Genomic DNA, 20159 nt, shown 5'->3' on the forward strand with positions numbered 1-20159 from the left:
TCAGGTGACCTTATGTATGACCAGGTGACCCTATATATCAACACAGATAAAGCAATGCTGGATGGGGTTTGTTTACCGAATTCAAAACTTTTACTCGAGAGTGAGACAGAGTAAATTTGGAAACACAACCTTGATGTGCTCTTTGGCACACCTTTGGTGAAAACGGTGGTTTACAAAAATGGGTTATATATAGAGGGCACCACAAACAACCTGAATGTGTAGCCATGGACAGTATGTTTGGTATGGTGTTGTCTGCTCTAATGCAAGACCTAGAGTAGATTCCAAGTGCGATCTTGCAGCATACAACGAACAGAAAACAATGATGACAGACTTGCTCCTGGACTGGGGTTGGCAAAGCACAGCACACGGTACGAGTTACTAGGGTTCTGCTATTGTTGTCATTGCAGCACCTGGACACGAATCACTACCTGAATGCCAACTTCGGTGGTAATTCACGGCGCATCCGCTTTGGAGACATGGGTCGGCATTCTTGAATTCCATTCTACTGTATACGTTTCAGAGCCAAGATGGCTGATCAGAGCTAAAATAGAACAGTCACAGCGGACGCTATCGAATGCAATACTCTGGAAACATTCAGCGACTCTAGGTCCCACTAGTGCCAGTAAGCTCGTGCAAAGTGAAAACATTCCAATTGAACACCGTGGCACCTCCCCTTTAAGGATAAAAAAAAAAAAATCATTTGCACAGAGAATGTAAATGGTATCTTGCATTTAGGGAGAGTTACCAAAGACATCATTCACTTGCAGTAACTTGCCAGCCATAAACTCTTTTTACATTGCAACAGACAACACCGATACAACATAAAGTAACAAAGAATGAAGCGAAGCTGCATTCAATTCATTCAAGCCTCTCGGCAACCTTCATGGAAGAAAGACATCTTTTGCTTCAGGAGTTACACCATTGATCAAGAATTTTCAATAGGAAACGGTCTAGACCAGGGGTGGCCAAGCTGCAACTCGCGAGCCGCATGCGGCTCTTCGCGTGTTAAAGTGCGGCTCGCAGCTCCCTTCCCTTCCTTCCCTCCCCCCTACCCCACCTCCCTCCTGGTCACACGAGCACTTCCCCCAAAAAATAAATGGAACATGTTTCAAATCGAAAGACAGATTGCAGTTTGGTAGTCTTGTGCTACAGCTACCTTACCTACAGTTGGACTGCTTCTGACTCAGATAGATTGAAAGTAGTTCCAGTTTCGTTTATTGCTCTGGATATAAGTTTGCAACTCTTGGAAGTTTCGTGGTTTTGTTTGAGGCTCATAGGCCGGGTCAGCATGGCCAACCTTGCTCTGGACAGACTCAAGGTTGTTGCCTGCGTCAGAGACTGAGCCAATGTTTGCTTGCAATGGGAAAGTGAATAATAATGTTTGGGAGGCTGCCAGGGCACACAATGTACATCGCACAGACAGTTCCTTTCCTAGATGGCAAGAAACAAGGAAATCGATAAAATAGGGCGCACACTGGAATAGACAATTCATCCCGGGGACTGGTTTAGGGGTTTAGCTAAGTAACGCTTCAAGGGGAATGTTGATGCTTTGTGAATGCAGGACAAGCCTTGCTTTTTCAACATGCAACTTTCTCAGCAACAGATAAGAACAAACATCTGACATTTGCAGAAACCTCTACCCAATCTCCCAGAAGAAAGCTGCCACCAAGCAACTCTACTACAATGAAAACTGTTCAGGCTGCAGCAAGGATTTTCTTTTTTCTCTAAGAAAATTTACAGGAGAACGCTTAAGCTTCCCCTTTAAGGGTGGAATGTAATAGCTAAACATATGAACCCCTGCTCGTTCCCAAGCTGTGCAAGCGTGTCTGCATGGCCTAGTCGGTCGCGTGTCTGGCTCGCAACCGGAGGATCGTGGGTTCATCCCACCTCCACCTAAAATTCTTATTTTTCTTTAAGACAAATGAATTACTTTATGAAGTGAAATCAGTTGAGGCATACGGCGACCTTTAATTCATATTACATGCCATGTTTTAATCACTTTCAACCCATGCCTGACGTCACGTTTCACGTGAGCGCTGTGGGTAGTTTGAAATTCCTGTGCAAGGTCATGTGGCAGTGACGTCATGACCCTATCGACCAATCAAAATTTTCCCATCCCACGCCACCGATGCCGACACCGGCTTTTCTGCAACACGAGCTCCTTAAAGCTATTGCTTTAAAAATGCAGAGGAAGAACTTATTACCTCTAATAGGGTGTGAACAGGTTTATTGATTTAAACCAAAAATGCCAAACCATACTCATAGTGTTCCCTGTCAATTTCCAGGCTTTCTCTGTTGGGCGATACTTCATAGAAATCAAACATTTCTCCGTGGCACCCAAGGAAAGAAATCCTCTGCTTTTCTTTTTTTAACCAAATTGCTCCATTATTGCTCTTGATGAGGTGGTCACCCTCCCTCTTTTGGGGATATAATTATGTCATGAGAAGCACAAATAGTCCATACTCGGGGAAATCTTCCTCACCAACAAGTTCCAACAGAGGTCAAAAGTGTATTCCGCTTCATAATGCTGTTTGAAACTGCTGGTGCAAGCATGGCGTTTGAACTAGCGGTTCACTTGCTCACACTCTCGCGCAAATGAGACCCTGGATGAAGCCACGCATCCGCACCAGTACTTTTGACAACGTTGCACACTAAGTATGAGAGAGTAGTTATCACAAATCATTAGGTTATTAACCCTTTAGGTGCCTTGGACAAGCTGAGCTCGTCGGCCGCTTTCTGGATAAAAATGCCATGGACAAGCTCAGCTCGTCCAGTGGTTTTTTTTTTTCAGTAGCCCTCAATACCACAGACGAGCTAGGCTCCAAGTAGTTTGCAGCACTGATCATAGATGGCAGCACTCATTTTAGTTGGCACCTTTTTTTTTTTTCGCTGCCGCCAATTTTTGCGTAATAAACTTTTGAAATTTTATTTGTTATACTACTGGACTAAAGCTCCTTAATAAAAATATATAGCATTTTTAGGCGTTTTTTTTTTTATTTTTAAAGTTGCACTTAAGGGGTTAAATTTCTTATTGCTCTAGTCTGTTTCAGACCCTAAATTTCTCATTTATTTCCTAGACTGACACTGAAGCGAATGCTACCACCATAAGCTTTGGCAGTTTTTTAAGATGTCTAGCCGCACAAGTGTTCATGCAGAAGTGGCACATCCAAGACTAGAAGCATGTCCACTGCCTGACACCACTAGCCTAACCCTTACGTCAAAATCACTTCATACAAGTCATCATTAAATGGAAAACTAGCACCCAGCATAGTGCTGCAGATAAATGCATTCCACCATGCTGGCAGTTTCAAGTACTGCTCTTTAACTAATAAGAAAAACTAGATAAAATTTGCTGTTGATTACGAGCTTTACGGCACAAAGCTAGAGATAAAAATTGGCAGCCACATGTTTGCACTCGCTTCGTCGCACACTGCAGCTGTAGTGCTGCCGCAGGACTTTTTTTTTTTTTTTGCATGTGCAAAAGATTTTTGTTAGAACACTTACGAGACAAACAAAAAGCAGCAGCCAGTGGCACTATAGCAAGAGCCAATGTCTCCTTTTTATGTATTTCTTTTCTAGTTATCAGAGAAAAAGACTTACAAACAAAGTGTATGTTGAAACACCAAATTAAAAAAAAAAAAAGGAGTTCAAGCATTATATATTGTAGAATTTTCAAAAATTCTTCCGTGGAGTATGCCTTTTCAAAAAGCTACTAGGCCTTTCTCTTTATCCGTTAATTCTGGCTAGTATGATAATAAAGCTACTGGTCATTTTACTCACGATTGAAGGCACTTGAGATGTTTGCAGGGCAAGACTACACAAGCGTGCTCTAGAAGAAAATACTCTCGATAATTTCCCCACAGTCGCACAATAAAAACTCATCTTAACGCGATGAAAGTTAGTGTGATCCCATTTTTGGCTAAACTTCACCGTGTAATGTCAAAAAGCTTGTTCCCCAATTGTTCCCAGTGAGTGCATACATGTGTAATTCCCCTACAAAACAAAACCAATGAAGCCGACATGGATGTACTTCTACATCACTTCACCTCTCTGCTGAAATGGATGTGCACTGTTCGATTCCATGGGCCTTGTGCGGTAACCCCACCTAGAATGTTTAGTGTTAAAAAAAAAAAGAAAAAGAAACAAAACATTTAGGCAAATGTTTTTTTAGGTACAGAATATGCCAGAGTATACAACTTGAAAATGCAGTGACAAGGACTGTTTACATTCTTCAATGGAACAAGTAATGCCCACTTCTGCAAAACATGGATAAACATCTGCCGATAACAAAAAATACAAAATCTAATTCAAAACAGCACCAGTTCTTCGTCACTCGCTGCTTGAAGTCTCAAGGGAATAAATGACTTCTCAGTTTTAACAACAAATAGCATTGCACAGGTTTCTCTATTTTTATTACTATCATAATAACCAATGCGAGTTCCAGGACGTATACCTGCAGGAAAAACTGTTCCATCCCGTGAATAAAAGGTGAGCTCCTCATTTCCTTTTACCTTCAAGCTCCTGATCAAAAATATTTCACCGGCGACCAATGATTACTTGCTTTTCAAAACAAATGAAGGCAGAAGTATAGTGTCAGGTTTTACCTACAGGTGGCTGAAAAACCTGCATCCCCTAGCTACTAAAAGGCAGAAAGAAAGCAAAGCAAAGACAGCTTACGTGCACGTCTCCAACTCTCGACTGAAAGAACCGAAAATCTCCGCCTACATGCACAGTCGGATATTCAGGTGACAATGACTATAAATATGCAGTCGACAATGGAGATAACGGCACACAGCCCTGCCTAGGTGCTACATAGTGGATAAACTGCATCGTGCAACAAACTGTAGTGATACCAAACCATCCAGAGTTCAAGAGCCGATAAGGAACGTATCGGGTCAATCGGGATAATGCAGTTCAAGCCAGCCACGCGTTTGATGAACTCGGAATGTTAATGACAACGTGCCTAAACCAAAATGTAACAAACTAAAAAAAAAAAAAAAAGATTCAGTCACTGAATTATTTAAAGGGGTCATATAAAAAGAAAATTTACCCGCCGAACCTTAATTTTCTTATATTTAATAAACCACAAAAAAATTGATTCTCAAGCATTGTGGCATAATATTGAGTCTGCATTTTATAAACCATGAATAATATTGCGTTTCTTGGATTGTCTGAAATAGCAATGTGACACCCTTGGATAGCAGGAGCAAAAAAACGTCATGGTAGCTATATGTAAAAAGGCTGAACAAACAATTAACTTCATTTAACCTTCAAATAATAAATTCAGAGTGATAAAAACATCACGTGTCCGCGATATGGTTTTGGTTGCAAGCACATCAGAGTCTTCTCTAGCTTATTAGTAACCATTGTAAGCGTGCTGCTTGTCCCGCCGCAGCATGCAAGCCTCATAGAGTGCAGTTGTAGAACCCAATTGTGGATTAGAATTATAATAAAACAAAGTTAAGCAATGAAGACCTATAATCCCAAGCGGATTTGAACCTGGAACTTAGCGAAATCAGTAGCAGGGAGGGACACGAGTGTGTGAACTTTCGACCATCAAGACATCCGTTTTCGGCCGTTCATTTTTGCGGGTGTAGTCCTAGGACATTGAAGTTTTCGCACAACTGCCTTTATATTGTGAGTTTCTCAACTCTTTTCCTCTACCACAATCTTTCTAGGTGGTAACGCGAGACACTGTTCCTCAAGTATGCAAAGGCAATTCATTTCAGTTATATTTCCAGTCTTCTCGTCCTTGTGCAAGCAGAATAACAACTTTCTGGTAGGAGCAAGAACATATGCTCTGCTCGTCATTTGACGATCCTATCGGGACGGGCTCGACCGATCGGAGTTGCAAACAATTCCCTCAAACTCGCTTCTGTAGCGCTACATATGGTAACACAAATAACACACGGTGACGGTGTACGGCTCAAAACCTGAAAGCCGTTCACAGTGCAATAGGCAACGCTAGAGCTCAAATGAGGATAGCCATCTTACAATTATCTGGCCGTAATTTCACACATCAGATGTCATCCATTGGCTTGCATGTGTGATGTCATTAAGGCACCACTGGTGAAGCAATATCTCACACTCTGGCTTGGACCATCGAGTCCTGTCTACGTCGCCATCTTGCACACACAACTAAAACTTCCCATCAATTACCTAAAGCAACATATTTGTAAAACTGACGGGGAGGCTGCCAGGGAAACCAAAATTCATTTTTTACGCCAGTAAATTGATTCGGACAATCAAGCGAATGAACGTGGGTTAAATAATAAAGGGCAAGGACTCCAGATAGACATATGGCTCAATTCCCGAAAAATGTTTCACGGCCCCTTTAAAAGAGGATGCTGCTAAATAAAATCCAAAAATACCCCTAGTGTATTTATATCTCTACACAATTTCAGTTCATAGATACCAAGATGGAAAAAAGCTGCATTGTCAAAATCGCCACATCATAACATTTCTTCCAAGTGTGTTAATTTGACCGATCCATGAAATTTGGTAATTATAGATTAATTATTTCTTTTACCCTTTTACCAACAGCTTAGACTGAACACTGCTCCAATCATTTTCTCTCTCTTACACTAAGCAGCATTTTAAGCACAGTCTCTCGCTCTCTCTCTGCGCAGCAACATGCAGACATTCCAACCTTAATCGGCGTGCCATCTTGCCTCGATGCATATCTGAGAAGTGGAACCAAGAAACCAAGAAGAACCCCACCGCAAAATACTGGGGGAACGCCACCCCTACTTTCATTGAAAACTGGGTTAACCTAGAGATGGGCGCTTGTCCGGTCAAATCGGGCGTTAAACACATAATTTCTAGAATTCCCAAGTTTGGGAAATGGGGCATTTCTGCAGGATTTTACGGTATGCTCCCAAAAGACAGAGTTAATTTGGCCTACCTGAAGGGCGTGAACAAACACAGTACCTCATACAGGCATCCCACTCAACTTCGATCATACTGCCATCTTTCTCACTTCAGTGACAACCTTCCCAAAAGAATTCATACCACTTTAGCACAAGCACCACTATGAAACAAGTGCCCAATGCTGAGAGTATGTGTTCAGGCACCCCAACATCTAAAAATCCAAATTCCCAGAGACCTTAAAGTGGTGCTGTCTCGACCCACAAAGTAGCAAGATACCTGCAGCAGCAAACGTGGAGGTGAAACGGATGCCTAAACCAATAGGAAAATAGTGCAGCTACACTACTCGGATAGCGACACGCGTCACTGCTAGCGTCGCACACCTGGACGAGAGGATGTTTGTCCCACAGAAAAAAATGTGCTTCGGCAGAAAGAGTCCACGGCAGCTGCTTCAACTGACAGATGGCTTACACTATGGGAGAGCAAGCACCACTTCCTGCCAATAGAGATTTAGGTACTACAACTTTAATTAAAAATACTCTCCCATCCAGTCTCCCTATTAATATCCTGTATCGAAAGCATCAAGGGTGAAATGCTTTACAACATTTAAAAGAGGCAAAGTTACTAAATGTTTTCTTCTCCCCACAAATATAAAAAAAAGACACAATTTGACAAAAAAACTCGTTTTAATTTTGTACGGACCTGCCTGCACCCGGCGGCAGAGTAGACCTGGAGTAGTTCAACGTTATTCCGGTGACGCCACAGGAAACAGATACAGGAAACGCGTCATTTGCTGAATGCTCTCTCCGGGCATCAGGTTTTAGTTTTAAGGCTTACTACAAGTACCCAATGTTTCTGTGTTCTTGGTGTGATTGAAGCATTCTCAGAATCAGTACAGATCCAGCATCGTGGGCACTGTAAACGACTTCCTTTTTACGAGCTCAACATTTCACAAATTTCGCCAAGTGCGGCTTTTGGGAATATTTCCTGGGCACCAAAGTGTGCGACTGGGTGTGGTATGCTACAAAATCGTTACCGTGGGGCAATGCATTCACACGATAAATTTTTTCACTATATTTTTCAAGTTGCAAATACCATGCCCTTTACGATATCCCCAAAATGTCTTCTTGCCGATTAACCCTTCGACGGTCGTCGCCGTTCATGCATGGCAACGCTTACAGATTTGAAAGTGTTGCTATTTATAATGTTGGAGAAATATAGACATTATCCACACATTGTTTCGCTTTGCTGGGGCTACTTATAATTTTGAAGTTAGATGCTTCGGGCCCGTAATATGCGAGGTAGATTCGTATGTCGGCTGCTCTAGCGGTAGGGGCAATTGGAGCGCTGGCTCTCCCGATTCAGACTTTTAACCCTTCTCAAAATTGAATTTAGAGGATGAGAGCTTACCATCCGATGGATAAGGTCTGTAAAGTACCACTGCTTCAGAATTTGAAGCCGCCAAAATGTCAGGGAAGCGAAAGCGCCAAAATGGGGGCGTGCCAAAATGAAACCGAATGGAAGAAAGGTGACAACTTTTTGCCTTCAATATTTCCATTTCATGCTAGTAAACCTTTACAGCTAGCCAACACTGTACATTTTCCCGCTAGATGGTTAAGAAAAAACCTGCGCATTGACCCTTTCATTATACTATTCCATTGGAAACGAAGCCCAGCCACTGGGAAGCATTGTGTGGGGGAAAAAGCTCGACCGTAAAAGGGTTAAAGGACTCCCAAATGTAGTTGTAGCTGCTCTGCTCGAAGCAACTCTGAATGGCCTGCATGCTTACCAAAAATTCTGCATTTGGCACATTGAGGGGTGTGGAAAGCCCCGTGGAAACCAGCACCTTCTCAGATGCACTAAATCTATGTACAATTTCAGTCACTCTTCATAATGGTACTCCTAAATAAATAAAAAAAAAATATGTATGAAAACAATTTATCCTTAAATTCATATCAAGACTAGAGACAGGACTCGACGGACACATTCGGACAGCCGCCTGCTTGTTTCTACCTCAAGGGCTTTGTGACGTCTAACCAGGAAAACGGCAACGGGCAGCTCTGCAAACTTTCACAGCCTTGGCAAGCCTCAATGGCAATGATGACTGTTCTTCCTCCCTCAGAAGAGGCATCTGCAGAATGTTCTAGACCAAGAGGTTGCAAAAGACATTTTTTAAATGTGTGCACCCTCCAGCAGCTGCTACATCGATTATCTGAGACCGCTGTATTATGGGCACATACCTTGAGCATGCACTGGACATGAGCACTGCATCAGTGCTCATGCCCACCGTCCAAGCTTTGCGCAGGAAGCGACGGCCAAAATATGGCAGCCATCAATGTTGCTTATGAACTAAAATTAGAATTTCACTCTTTTTATTTGTGAAACATCCACGGCAGGCCTACGGGAACCGGCAAGTGTTCAAGAGGCGCAGCAGATTTAATCGAGGATAGGATGAAATTCCCTTTTTCGGCACGTTAATTCTAGAGCTGTTCAGCTCTTCCAATGACAACATTATGCATGTAATGTTCGCTAACTTGCATAAACAGAGGGATATAGAGAAAAATGTGGCTCATAAAGCTATGAAGCTTATTGACCAGCAGAAACACCCGAGATGGCTTAGAATCAAAGTACAAAACTGAAAAGGACTAGAGAAATATAAAAGACCAAAGCTAATGCTGTTGGGAACATGAACACATGACCCTTGCTCCCCAAGAAATTACAATAAAGTAGCTTGAAATTGATTGCGATAAAACCATGAAGAGTCTAAAAACTATTTTCCAATACCAAAACAAAGTGTTATCCAAACATTATACTTTAATATTAAACATGCTTCTGAAATTCTTTTCACTTATTGCTTATTGCTCCCCTAAATGTCCTTTCTGGTAAGTATGATGCATGAAAAGGCGTTCATTGCAAAGTCTGAGCATTTGTTTTCAGTTTCCTGAGCATTCCTTCATCTTAGCCCCTTAGACAGTTGTCCGAAATAAAATGTCACGCAATTTTGGTGGATCAAATTGTTCATTTATACAGAATGAGCCTAAAAGTAGTTCTTGAGAAAGCCTTTTTGTGGTACAAACTCAATGTACAAGCCCTAAGCATCCCAGAAAACCCAAAATTACAATCATCTGTGGCTGCTTTACCCATTAAAAATGTGTCTTCAAGCCGTCGCAAGAGAAGGTCATCGGTGGGTGCTCTTTCATTCCTCATTTGTCGTAAATGTCGATATGACCTACATCCTGCACAGTTAAGGACCATACTTATAAAAAATATAACACACAATTAGCTCCATTGTGCAAGACACACTGACAGAAAGTTGAGGAAAAAAACTGTGACCTGTACACTAGAAAATACAGTAATTACAGAGGATGAAATTATGTGAAATCTGCTTGGGATGTTTCCCAGCCTTGCATTGTTCGCCCCTTAGTCTTTGCCGCAATGAAACGTCACCGAGAAACCGAATTAAGGGTACCTGTTGAATGCCTTTCACCTCGCAACATATGTAACACAGGTTACTCTCAAGACACCTAGCCAAATCACACCTCACCGAATATGCCCTCATGTTCCTTACACCAAGAAGTTTGTTCATGTGAGTGGGAGAAAATCAACAACATACTGTCAAACATGCTCTCCAATGTGTGTGCACAGTATACACATAAGAAACAACGAGCCACCATGGTCAAGGCAGTAAACCTTTCCAGACAACCAATATCCCTCCAACAGCCCTTTGGAACACAGAAACCAGACAAGAACCTGAAGTGGTCGCTTGTACACTGACCAGATTTCTAAAAGAAACAAGATCAAACAAAACACTTAAAGTGAAGACAAAAAAAAAAAAGGGAATCGTAGGTCTTGGTATGGCTGCAAGATAATCAAAGCTTACGAAACACATCATTCTCCAAGGTACATTTGATTCCCTTCTCCCAGCTTGTCTGACACCAAAATCGCGCATCTCTGTCTACAACTGGAGCCCACTTAGGTGGTCTAGACTTAAATCTCTATGCCCGTTATTGTGCCGTAAAGGACACCTCCTTTTTTCCCCCTCACATTTCCTCTCCCTCTTTAGTCATGCTGCCACTGCAGTAGAACATCAATAAATGTTCATGCTGCAAGTTGAAAAAAAGTTTTGTCCAGTCCTCAGTTTTTTTTTTTATTGTTGATTCTTGCAGCATTACAAGCATGCCCTAATTCATTGGGACATAACTTAAGTACCATTTGTCTTTGCCATCTTTACTTTCTCTTAGGATGCATATGATTTGACTAGTAATTGGTTTAGGACTCATTTTATGCACAACTTTCATTTAATTTTAAATATTTATTTGCTTCTGATTGCATTAATTTGGGCATCATTTTTTTTTCTATATTTTCTCTGTATATTTCTGTTCATTCTTTATTCCCCCCCCCCCCCTTTTTTCCCCCTTTTCTTCAGCACAAAGTAACAAATAAACTAGTTTCTCTCTCCCTGAGGGCTGATTAGTAGGTACTGTCTGGACATTCACTTCCGAAATGTTAATGTTACACCATAAGTTAATGACCCCCCAAAAAAAGGTTCTCACATATTTTAAAAGAAAATATTCAAGGACTTTCAAGAATTTTTGATGATATGCCAAGAACTTTTCCAAGGTCCAGAACCATACTGTCATTTTAAGAACAGTAGTGACATTTTATTAGATAACAACAATGAATGGAGGAGCCAATGTTCCCACATGGACTTTTGAACAGTTTCTTGCACTCCCAACTATCAGCACGTCAGTCTTCCTTAAGCTGTGTGGTTTTTGATTCTTTCACTATGGAAATGTTCATCATTCCTCATTTCGTTCACAGCCTCATACTGATGTTCAAAAAGAAACCTCATACTTGGCCATCATTATCGATTCCCATGGGTTTTTTAAGAACTCCAAGAATCCAAGTGTTTCAAAAGCATTGAAAATGGAAATTTTGCATTCAAGGGTGTGCCAAGTTTTAAAGGACCAGCGGAAATACTGGATAAAACAATTTGAACATGGGCTTCAATTCAAATCTGCGAGATATAGAAAAAAAATAAAGGAACAGAAAAAAAAAAAGTCATGCCTCTGCTACCACATCACAACCGAGGAAAACATGCTCAATGGCTACAGCAAGAAAGTCTGAGACAAAGTTTTGCAAGGGAGCAGCGTGAAACATCAGCGAGAACAGTAAAGTGTGTAACATATTTGCAAAAGCATGTGCATCAGTACAATCAGCATGTGCAATATCAGTGGGCATTCCCTGGCTCCACAGACTGCACGATACTCAGAAAAGCCCTAACGCTATCACCAAAAAAAATTTGAAAAACATTTGTCAGTAAAAATTTCGACAATTAAAAAAAAAAGTAAAAAAGAAAGTAGGCACTTCATATTATAGTTGGCGACAGGTTAAGAATGCAGCAGAAGCTCTGCCTCTAGCAAGCATTCCATCATGCTTCAGGTGCGTGTGCCAATGAGAAGCGTTACTGAAATGTTATCAAAGGTAGATAGCTCGCAATAGAGGCAGAGCTTCCAAAGAGTCCTTTAATCTGCCACCGATTATAGACTCAATACAGCACTATACTCCGTCTCACTTTAAGTGTGAGCATAGCAGAAGCTACAAGAGCGAGCTTCGGGCTTTCAGCATCCCGGCCAAGCATGTGCGCTAGTGCAGTGCAAGCACTGTTCAGGGCCACACGCTCCCGCTTGTAGCATCGGCTGCATCTGGACTTAAGCTGAAACGAAGTATAGGTCAGAGCTCTTGAGAACAATATACTCCAGCTTCTTTTCTAACCTTGGTCAATTAACAAGGGGGGCTTACTGTTAAGCTGTATTTTTCAGTTATGACAAAAGTCAACCTAAGTGCATAACTGTGCTAGCCAGTGTTCTTTAAGTTTATATTATATCCTTTGGACCTTTTACAATGAGGAGGTGGCAGTGCCTTTTAAACAGTTGAAACAATATCCCACAGATTTCTTGTAAATATTTCTCCCAGCTAAAGTGGCTTTCTGAGTCTTTTATTCCCTTTACGTGCGTGATTATTGTTTTTCCTTCAAAAGGTTGGAGAATTGGGAATGTAATAAATTAAACTAAGATAAATGACTTCAATAAACAGAGAATTTGCTATGACAAATCACTGCGCTGGAATACAAGTTGACGAAGCAGACATATCAGTTCTAACCAAGCAGGCTACTTTCAAGCATGGCAGAAAAGCCTCCACGAAGGGTTGAGTAGCAGCAAATGCGAGAGTAACGACGCTTCGCAGAAAACAAGTGTACGCCGAAGCTTAACGATGCCATGTCCTTGATGGTCAATTTCCTACAGATGCTCCATTTTTTTTTTTTTACAACTTGATATATATATATTCTTTTTATAGAACTTGATATATTAAGTCCTTTTGCTTTCTGTCCTTATGGAAGGGGCAAGGACCCCTTCGTCATGAACATGACATAAACCCCGAGACTGCAGATCAAAAATGACATACAGTGAAAAGTCTCAAATGTGTATGCGTCATATTTTACTTGCAGTCTCGGGGTTTGTGTCATGTTCAATTTACACCAGCTCGTTTGTGCACTTACATTCAGATCATTAACCCAATGACCTTCCCCTGTTCACTACAAGTATAGATACCACAGGGACAAAAAGCAGTCAGGTGCAAGAAGTTTCCTTTTCGTCATTTAACCCTCTGCTTTGTGGAGGGATGAGGCGTTAAATCTGAATTTCTAAGCTCTGAGCACAGATGTGGCGGTTCACAGGTGAACAGATAATAAAGGTATTTCCAGAAGCTACCATCATGAACGACTGTGGGGTTTAAACCCCACAAGCAGATGTTTCTCATGTGTCTTCAACGCAAGAACTCTAAAGGTTATCGAGTGGTGCCCACAGGTTTCATTCGCTTCATGAGCAGCGTCAAATGTCTAAAGCTGGTTTGCCTTTAAGCTCACAGCTTTTATTGCAGTAGAGAGGTTATGTCTACACAGATAGATAGGATATTGAAGAAAACTTCCTTTCAAGTTCTTCCTACCAACTTTACTCCCTTCGTGGTTTTGCAGATACGGGGATGAACCATTTTTAAGATTTATATGACATACCGCAAATTTGAATTGAGCACAATTCTCCCCACACTTCAAATTAATTAGGCTCTTCCTGTGAAACCCCACTGTGGTCATAAACGATCAGGCACGCAGCACTGCCTGAAATGAGCTTTAAAACTGCCCGATAAAACGAAGGAAAAAAAAAGCGGGGTCTTCGTATTGTTTCTAATTCTCCTCGCACCCTACGTGGAAAATTCCAGGCTATTGGCCTCGACGCAAGGCAGCTAAGAAAGAAGAAGAAAAAAAAAAAAAACTTTCACGTTCGAAACCACGACTTTCCTGTTGTTCGAAGCCGAAGACAGGGTGAGAACATTCTATGCTCTCCTCCCTGCGCCACGGAATTCCGGCGAATGAACATTCCGGTAACTACCATCAAGACACGGCCGGAATCGCACCCCGCAGCCAGCCTCACGAGTGTTTCTACCCCACTAGCCGGAGATTGCCTTGAAGATACCACCGACGACGTCACAATTGGCCAACTATCCTTTGTCTTCTGCCCCGGCAACGAACCACGACACGGGCAGGCGCGAGTGATACAAGCTCCCCGGCGGGGAGCCAGTTTGCCTTGCAATTGCGCACTTATCTCTGAAGGTTCTCGTCTAAATTTTCCGGGATCCGTTCAATCGCCGTCGCAGAAATCCTCGTCGGTTATCAGAGTGAAGGACAGAATCAAAAGTAGATCACTAAGTTAATACACAGCAAGGGTTATTCTTTTTGCTCAAAACCTCGCAGACTTCCTCCGACCAAGAGAAACCTCAGAGGAAGTTGCGTGCGAGTGTTATTATACACATTAAAAGACAAACTCGCAGCAGCAATCGTCGCGTGGAAACTGTGAAACTGTACAGGAATAACAAGAACAAAACATGTTAGAAGTTTCCACACAAACTACGTACGCATGTATATTTGCGACGGATCACTGATGGTAGGTGCCTACGAGGAAGGAAAAAACCGCTGTTGAAAAAGAATAAAAAAAAATAAAAAAAAACGTAAACGTCTTCTTAGTTTTTGCTCGCCTCGCCGTCTCCTAGCTGCGAGTTGGAGTGCAGTCAGACGCGACTGGCACGACCTTGATGCAAGCGAGACAGATTGGATCAGAGGACGGATGAAACGAACAAATAAAAACGTAAAAAAGCACGTGAAAATAAGGTAACGAGTCACCTCTTGATCATCCCAACAAGAGCACTAGCCAAATGAATGGATGATTTTGTTTTCAAGCATTCCTCAACTTTACTCTAATCGGCAAAAAAGACAGAGAAAAAAAGCGATCGGGATGTTGCGTTACACGTCAGAACCGAACGTATTTGCGTCATTTCACTTTCACGTAACTCACCGACTTCGGGCGCCGTATTCCCAAACACACGATCGCAGCGTTATCTCGGTACCCGTAGTCGCGCTACACGGCTCTAGGCGATGCCTCACAGCGCGACCCTGCTGTTTTGTTTTACGTCTAGGGGCGGCATTTCAGCCAAACACGAAATCCAGGCCGAAGCAGCAGCAAAATCGCGACCTCCCCATACAGGTAAAAAATACGTGGAATTGCAACATATTGACCTTGAAATATCTGCCCGTTCGCGAGTGGCACGTCAGCTTCGGGATCTATGCAAAGCAAGTGGCATTTCAATCTACGACGCCGTCGTCGGAGCGCGTGCCGCAGAAAGCCAAGCGCCGCGGTGAAGATCCAGCGAGAGCCAGCGAATGTACGGTAACCCCCCGCGACAGTGCAGTACCCCCGAGGCAAAAATATGCGGGTTAGGCCTACGAAATGCCGCACAAGTTGGAGATTCGCGGCGAAAGAGAGGCATGTGGTACGCACCTTGAGTGGCGACAAAGTCAGTTAGTCCTTTCCAGAGTCCGACGCTGTAACTTTCATTAAGAAGCGCCTTCCCACACCGCCACGGCTTCGTCAGCTGTACTATCACAGCCACCACGATAAGAAGCAAAAAAAAAAACGTCGAAAGCTGAGGAACGCAAGCGCCACCGTGTGGTATGAAACTTTGTTTTTTGTTCATCGTTTCCTCTTTTTGACGCTGCGTTCGTTTATGGGTTCATTCTGCTCTCGCCACGTGCGACCTTGCACCATCGTGGCTTCCAGGGTGACAAAGTCTCGACGTCATCAAGAACTACTCTGGCTGACCTTTATTTGCTTTTAGAGTCACTCGGGGAGCAAACGAAACAGCTTTGTGACGTCATTGCTCGTAGCGAGCCTGGCGCGAGCCCTTCCAATCACGTGATCTTTGGCTTGTTTCGTTTAGAACTAGTTCTCTTGTTTGCACGAGTTTAGTGCGTAGTTCGACTTTGCTTTATTGATTCCCGTATGTTGTGCAATACCTGAAAACCAACGGGCGCAGCACTTAACTGAGAAAAATCATATTACCATCTTGGGACACAGCGCGACCGACAGACGTGGACGGAGGAGAAACACACGGGACGAGCGCTGTCGGATTCCCATCAACTCGCCCAACTATCCTGTTGGAGCGAATTCCCACCAACTCGCCCAACTATCCATTCAGAACCAAATGGTCAGAGCTTGCGCGTGTACGATGACGTCAATGTGACGTATATGTTTACGTACGCAGCAGTACGCAGAATCTGGTAACCCCCAGCACCCGTCGCACGGCGTCGCACGTATGACGTCTTTTGGGAAGGAAAATAAATTACCTACGTAGAATACTGCGAATGCGATACTGCAGACGGCGGTAAATGTTCACGACGTCGTAGTCGCGTCACAAATGGGGCAGGTTATGCAATTTGTGGATGTTCGTGGATGATTTCCGTGTTTAAAGGAGTTTAGGATAGATGCTTCGCCTTATGTTGAAAACGCCTTTGCGTTCGCGATTTCCTCTCTAGAACGGAGACAAATAACGGCAAAGCGAAAAACTAACTGCAACGACGGTTAGCTAACGAGCTTGTCTGTTAGGAAAGGGTTGGCGGTGGGGGCGTGATCGATGGTCTTGACTTAATTTGCATAATGATCACTACAAGATACATTCTTCGTAGTTTGTTCTTTTAAACCACGGTGATTTGGACGTTTTGTGCTGCTTTTTTTTTTTTTAATGCCTGATTTGTTTTCATTCTAAATACGTTTTATTTGGTGTCTTGGCTGTTGGGATTCGATCTCGATCACGTGTGATCTTCAATCTTTTCTGGATATCAAAAGTTGCGGCACTTCTGGCGCTTACGGAACATCGATGCTACTTAGCAACCCCCTAAACGCGGAACAAACTTACAACATCTGCATCTTTGCGTGTTTCATGCTGCACTCTAACGTATAAAACTGCGCAGCTATCACTTCCCCGCAGTGCACCGGCGTTTCGGGCTGTTGCTCCTCCTCAATACACGGGTGCTGCAGGAAATGCGCACTCAACGGAGGTTATGCTCTACTCGGGTAGCACCGAAGGTTCGCGTAATTGTAAAGTTTAAATTTAGGTTAAGTTTTTGAACATCTGACTCGGAGGTAGAGAACCCAATCCCATTGTCATTCAGGAGTTCGTAATGTCCGCGCAAATATTGTCCAATGAGATCGTGTTATACAACCCCAAGCAACACACATGTCCTATGGACGTTTGCAGGACATCCTTAGAACGTAAGGACATCCTAAGGACATTCACAGAACTACTAAGTTATGATTGCCAACAAACATATCAGCAGCTTCGGGAATGTCTCACGAGTCTGGCAAAATGCCAGCAAAAGAACTGTGTGAAACTTGTCCAGTGTTGATGTAGTAATCGATCAACTGATTGCAAGTAAAAAGAACTGAAACAACGTTCTCCTACTGGATGCCGATGACTCGTAGAAGCGTTGCAATATATATACATACAGAGTGTCTCAAATAGCGACCAGGTTCTTTAAATCGACCGCCAAAAATTGGTTTCTTAACCGATTGTGCTACGATTTTGTACAGCGCTGCACACAGGTGGTGCATTTTTTTCTGTAAATTTGCAAGGAGCGACCTTGAGGAGAAAGTAAAAAAAAAAAAAAAAAACTTTCAGCCTTTCCACTCTGGTGAAGAATGAAGATTAGCGAAGCTGTACTATATGGTGGGAATGAAGTAATGACCGGCCGCAAGTCGGCAAACCAGAGTGAAAAGGCTGAACAGCTACTGCAATCTATGAACGACAACCAGCAAGCCGGTTGTCTGGTTGCCACCGTCGTTCATAGATGGTGGTAGCTCTCCAGAGTTTCATGTCATCATTTGTTTGCTGACGGACACGATACTGGGGAAACTACAGCTCCGCTGTAAAAAGAAAAAGGCTTAACTTAACGCAGCGAAGCAATACGGCGCCGTTTGACACGGGAGACAACAGATGGCGCAAGCGGTCGCGATGCCAACTGCTGCAATGAATGAGCATATGGCGCCGAGAGCCGGCGTTATTAGGTGTTATTAGCAGTCAATCTTTTCAACTCAAAAGCAGCGCACGTTCCGTAGGCCGGCGACAGTCGCAGAACGAAAAACAGGCGCGGTAGCAAGGAACTGCTAGAAACTGCAAAACTGACAACATAAATACACCGAAAAAAAAAATATATATATATAACCCGGCAAACCATTTTTTTAATCGATTATGTGTCCATTCAATGTGTCTTACTAGTAAGGATGATAAAATCATGCACTGGCAACCGACATCAAAAAAGCTCGCGCCGCTTTTGATTAAAAAATCTTGTTTGCTCTTTGAAGCCGGCTCTCGGCACCGTATGCTCATTCATTGGCGGCAGTTGGCGTCGTAACCGCTTGCGCCATCTGTTGTCCCCTGTGCTAAACGGCGCCCTATTGCTTGAAGACCGGTGGCTTCACTGCATTTCTATAGGAGTTAAGCCTTTTTCTTTTCTTACTTTTCCTCAGGTAAGTTCTCTCTTTGAAAATTTTATAGAAAAAATGCACCACCTCTGGGCAACGCTGCACAAATTGGTAGCGCGATAGGTCAAGAAATCGGTTTTTGTGGTCGATTTAAAGGACCTGGCTGCTGTTTGAGACACCCTGTATATGTATAAACAGATATCTATATATAGGTTGAGTGAAGCAACTCAAAAGGAATGGGCCGGGAGGAGTGATAAGTAAAAGAAGCATTCTGCTGAGAAACTACGACAAAGTTTATTACAATGTATTGAGCGGGGATGAAGAGCAGTCCCCGCTCGAAATGTCGTAATAAACTTCGTTGTAGTAGTTTTTTAGCAGAAAAATTCTTTTACTTATAAATATATATAATAGATTTCGAAATCATACTTGTGGCTGGCCAGCTGCCCATCACCTGCGCCGTGAATCAAATGCGCATCTAAGTACGTGTAGCATATATGTCAACGCGCATATCAGTTACTTGCATTACGCTCCCTTGCCCCTCGCCTCAATGCGTGCATCCGTGCACGTGTTTTGCGGCATAAAAAAAGAAAGCTCTATAAAAGAGGGACATTATGATACTTTCGAAAGCTATGGCATGTGCCAGGAAGCCGAGACTGATCCAGACGCCAGCGTCCACAGGAATGCTTGTTTGATCGATGGATCGAAATACTGCTGTAATTTTAATGGGAAAGCATTAACTGTCCCACAGAGCGAACCGACGTCATCAGCTTTTGAAGCCTCGCCAAACAGCACCTTCCCCTGTCCCAATAGAGCGAAGCCTGTCGTCAGTAGCAGAAATCTGATGAATAGGCTCCCACTAGATGGCGCACGCCATCAAAGAGCGAGGCTCCCATTGGCTCTCGTGTGGCGTAGTTCCAAGGGACGCCATCCGAGAAGCCCTCTCCATGGCGATGCAGCGCACGCAGTGGCCTGTGCGGGCCAGGCCGCACAGCCCGCCCGGGCAAACTTCGGGGAGGCTGCACGGCTGAGCTCAGCGTGGCGCGGCCACTTAACGAGAGCGCCACTACGCCGCAGACGAACTAAAGAAGCGGAAGAACGATAATCATGCTTTCGCATTCACAACTCTCGTAAGGAGTGCTTAGGTGTCCTCTGACCTTTCTGGCTCGTTTTATAGCACAGGAAGAAGGGGAAGAGGGTCTCTGGAAGAGCCTCAATATTTTAGCCAGCCAACATTTTAACTCAACATTTTTGGGTCAAAATTTGTTAACTTAACACTATACAATTGGTTTTTGTTTCTTGGGGGGGGGGGGGGGGGCAACACCTGCAGAAGCAAGCTCCGCGGGTGTTGCTTCACCGCAGTGCGCTAAGCTTGGTAAGAAGCACACTCAACGGGGCCGAGCCAATGCAATCGAAACTTTGAAAATA

General features: G+C 43.2%; 1 protein-coding gene across 7 annotated transcripts in view; it reads right to left on the reverse strand.

Moving 5' to 3' along the window:
* Positions 1-15887, reverse strand: part of LOC8032750 (NADPH--cytochrome P450 reductase) — a 41411-nt gene extending 25524 nt beyond the window's left edge. For 2 of the 7 annotated variants that reach the window (XM_029991929.4, XM_029991926.4), the window contains exons 1-2: positions 15756-15874; positions 4047-4105 (exon numbers count right to left, since the gene is read on the reverse strand). In XM_029991929.4, coding sequence (XP_029847789.2) covers positions 4047-4083 — 37 coding nt within the window. In that variant the 5' untranslated portion in view covers positions 4084-4105; positions 15756-15874. Of the gene's footprint in view, positions 1-4046; positions 4106-4677; positions 4785-10007; positions 10104-15755 lie in introns of those variants that run through there. The other 5 variants (XM_029991927.4, XM_029991925.4, XM_040502373.2 and 2 more) reach the window with 4 other exon arrangements.
* Between the last annotated feature and the right edge of the window lie 4272 nt (positions 15888-20159).

This window comes from Ixodes scapularis, unplaced genomic scaffold, assembly GCF_016920785.2.
Source record: "Ixodes scapularis isolate PalLabHiFi unplaced genomic scaffold, ASM1692078v2 PGA_scaffold1__304_contigs__length_218370807, whole genome shotgun sequence".
NCBI lineage: Eukaryota > Metazoa > Arthropoda > Arachnida > Ixodida > Ixodidae > Ixodes > Ixodes scapularis.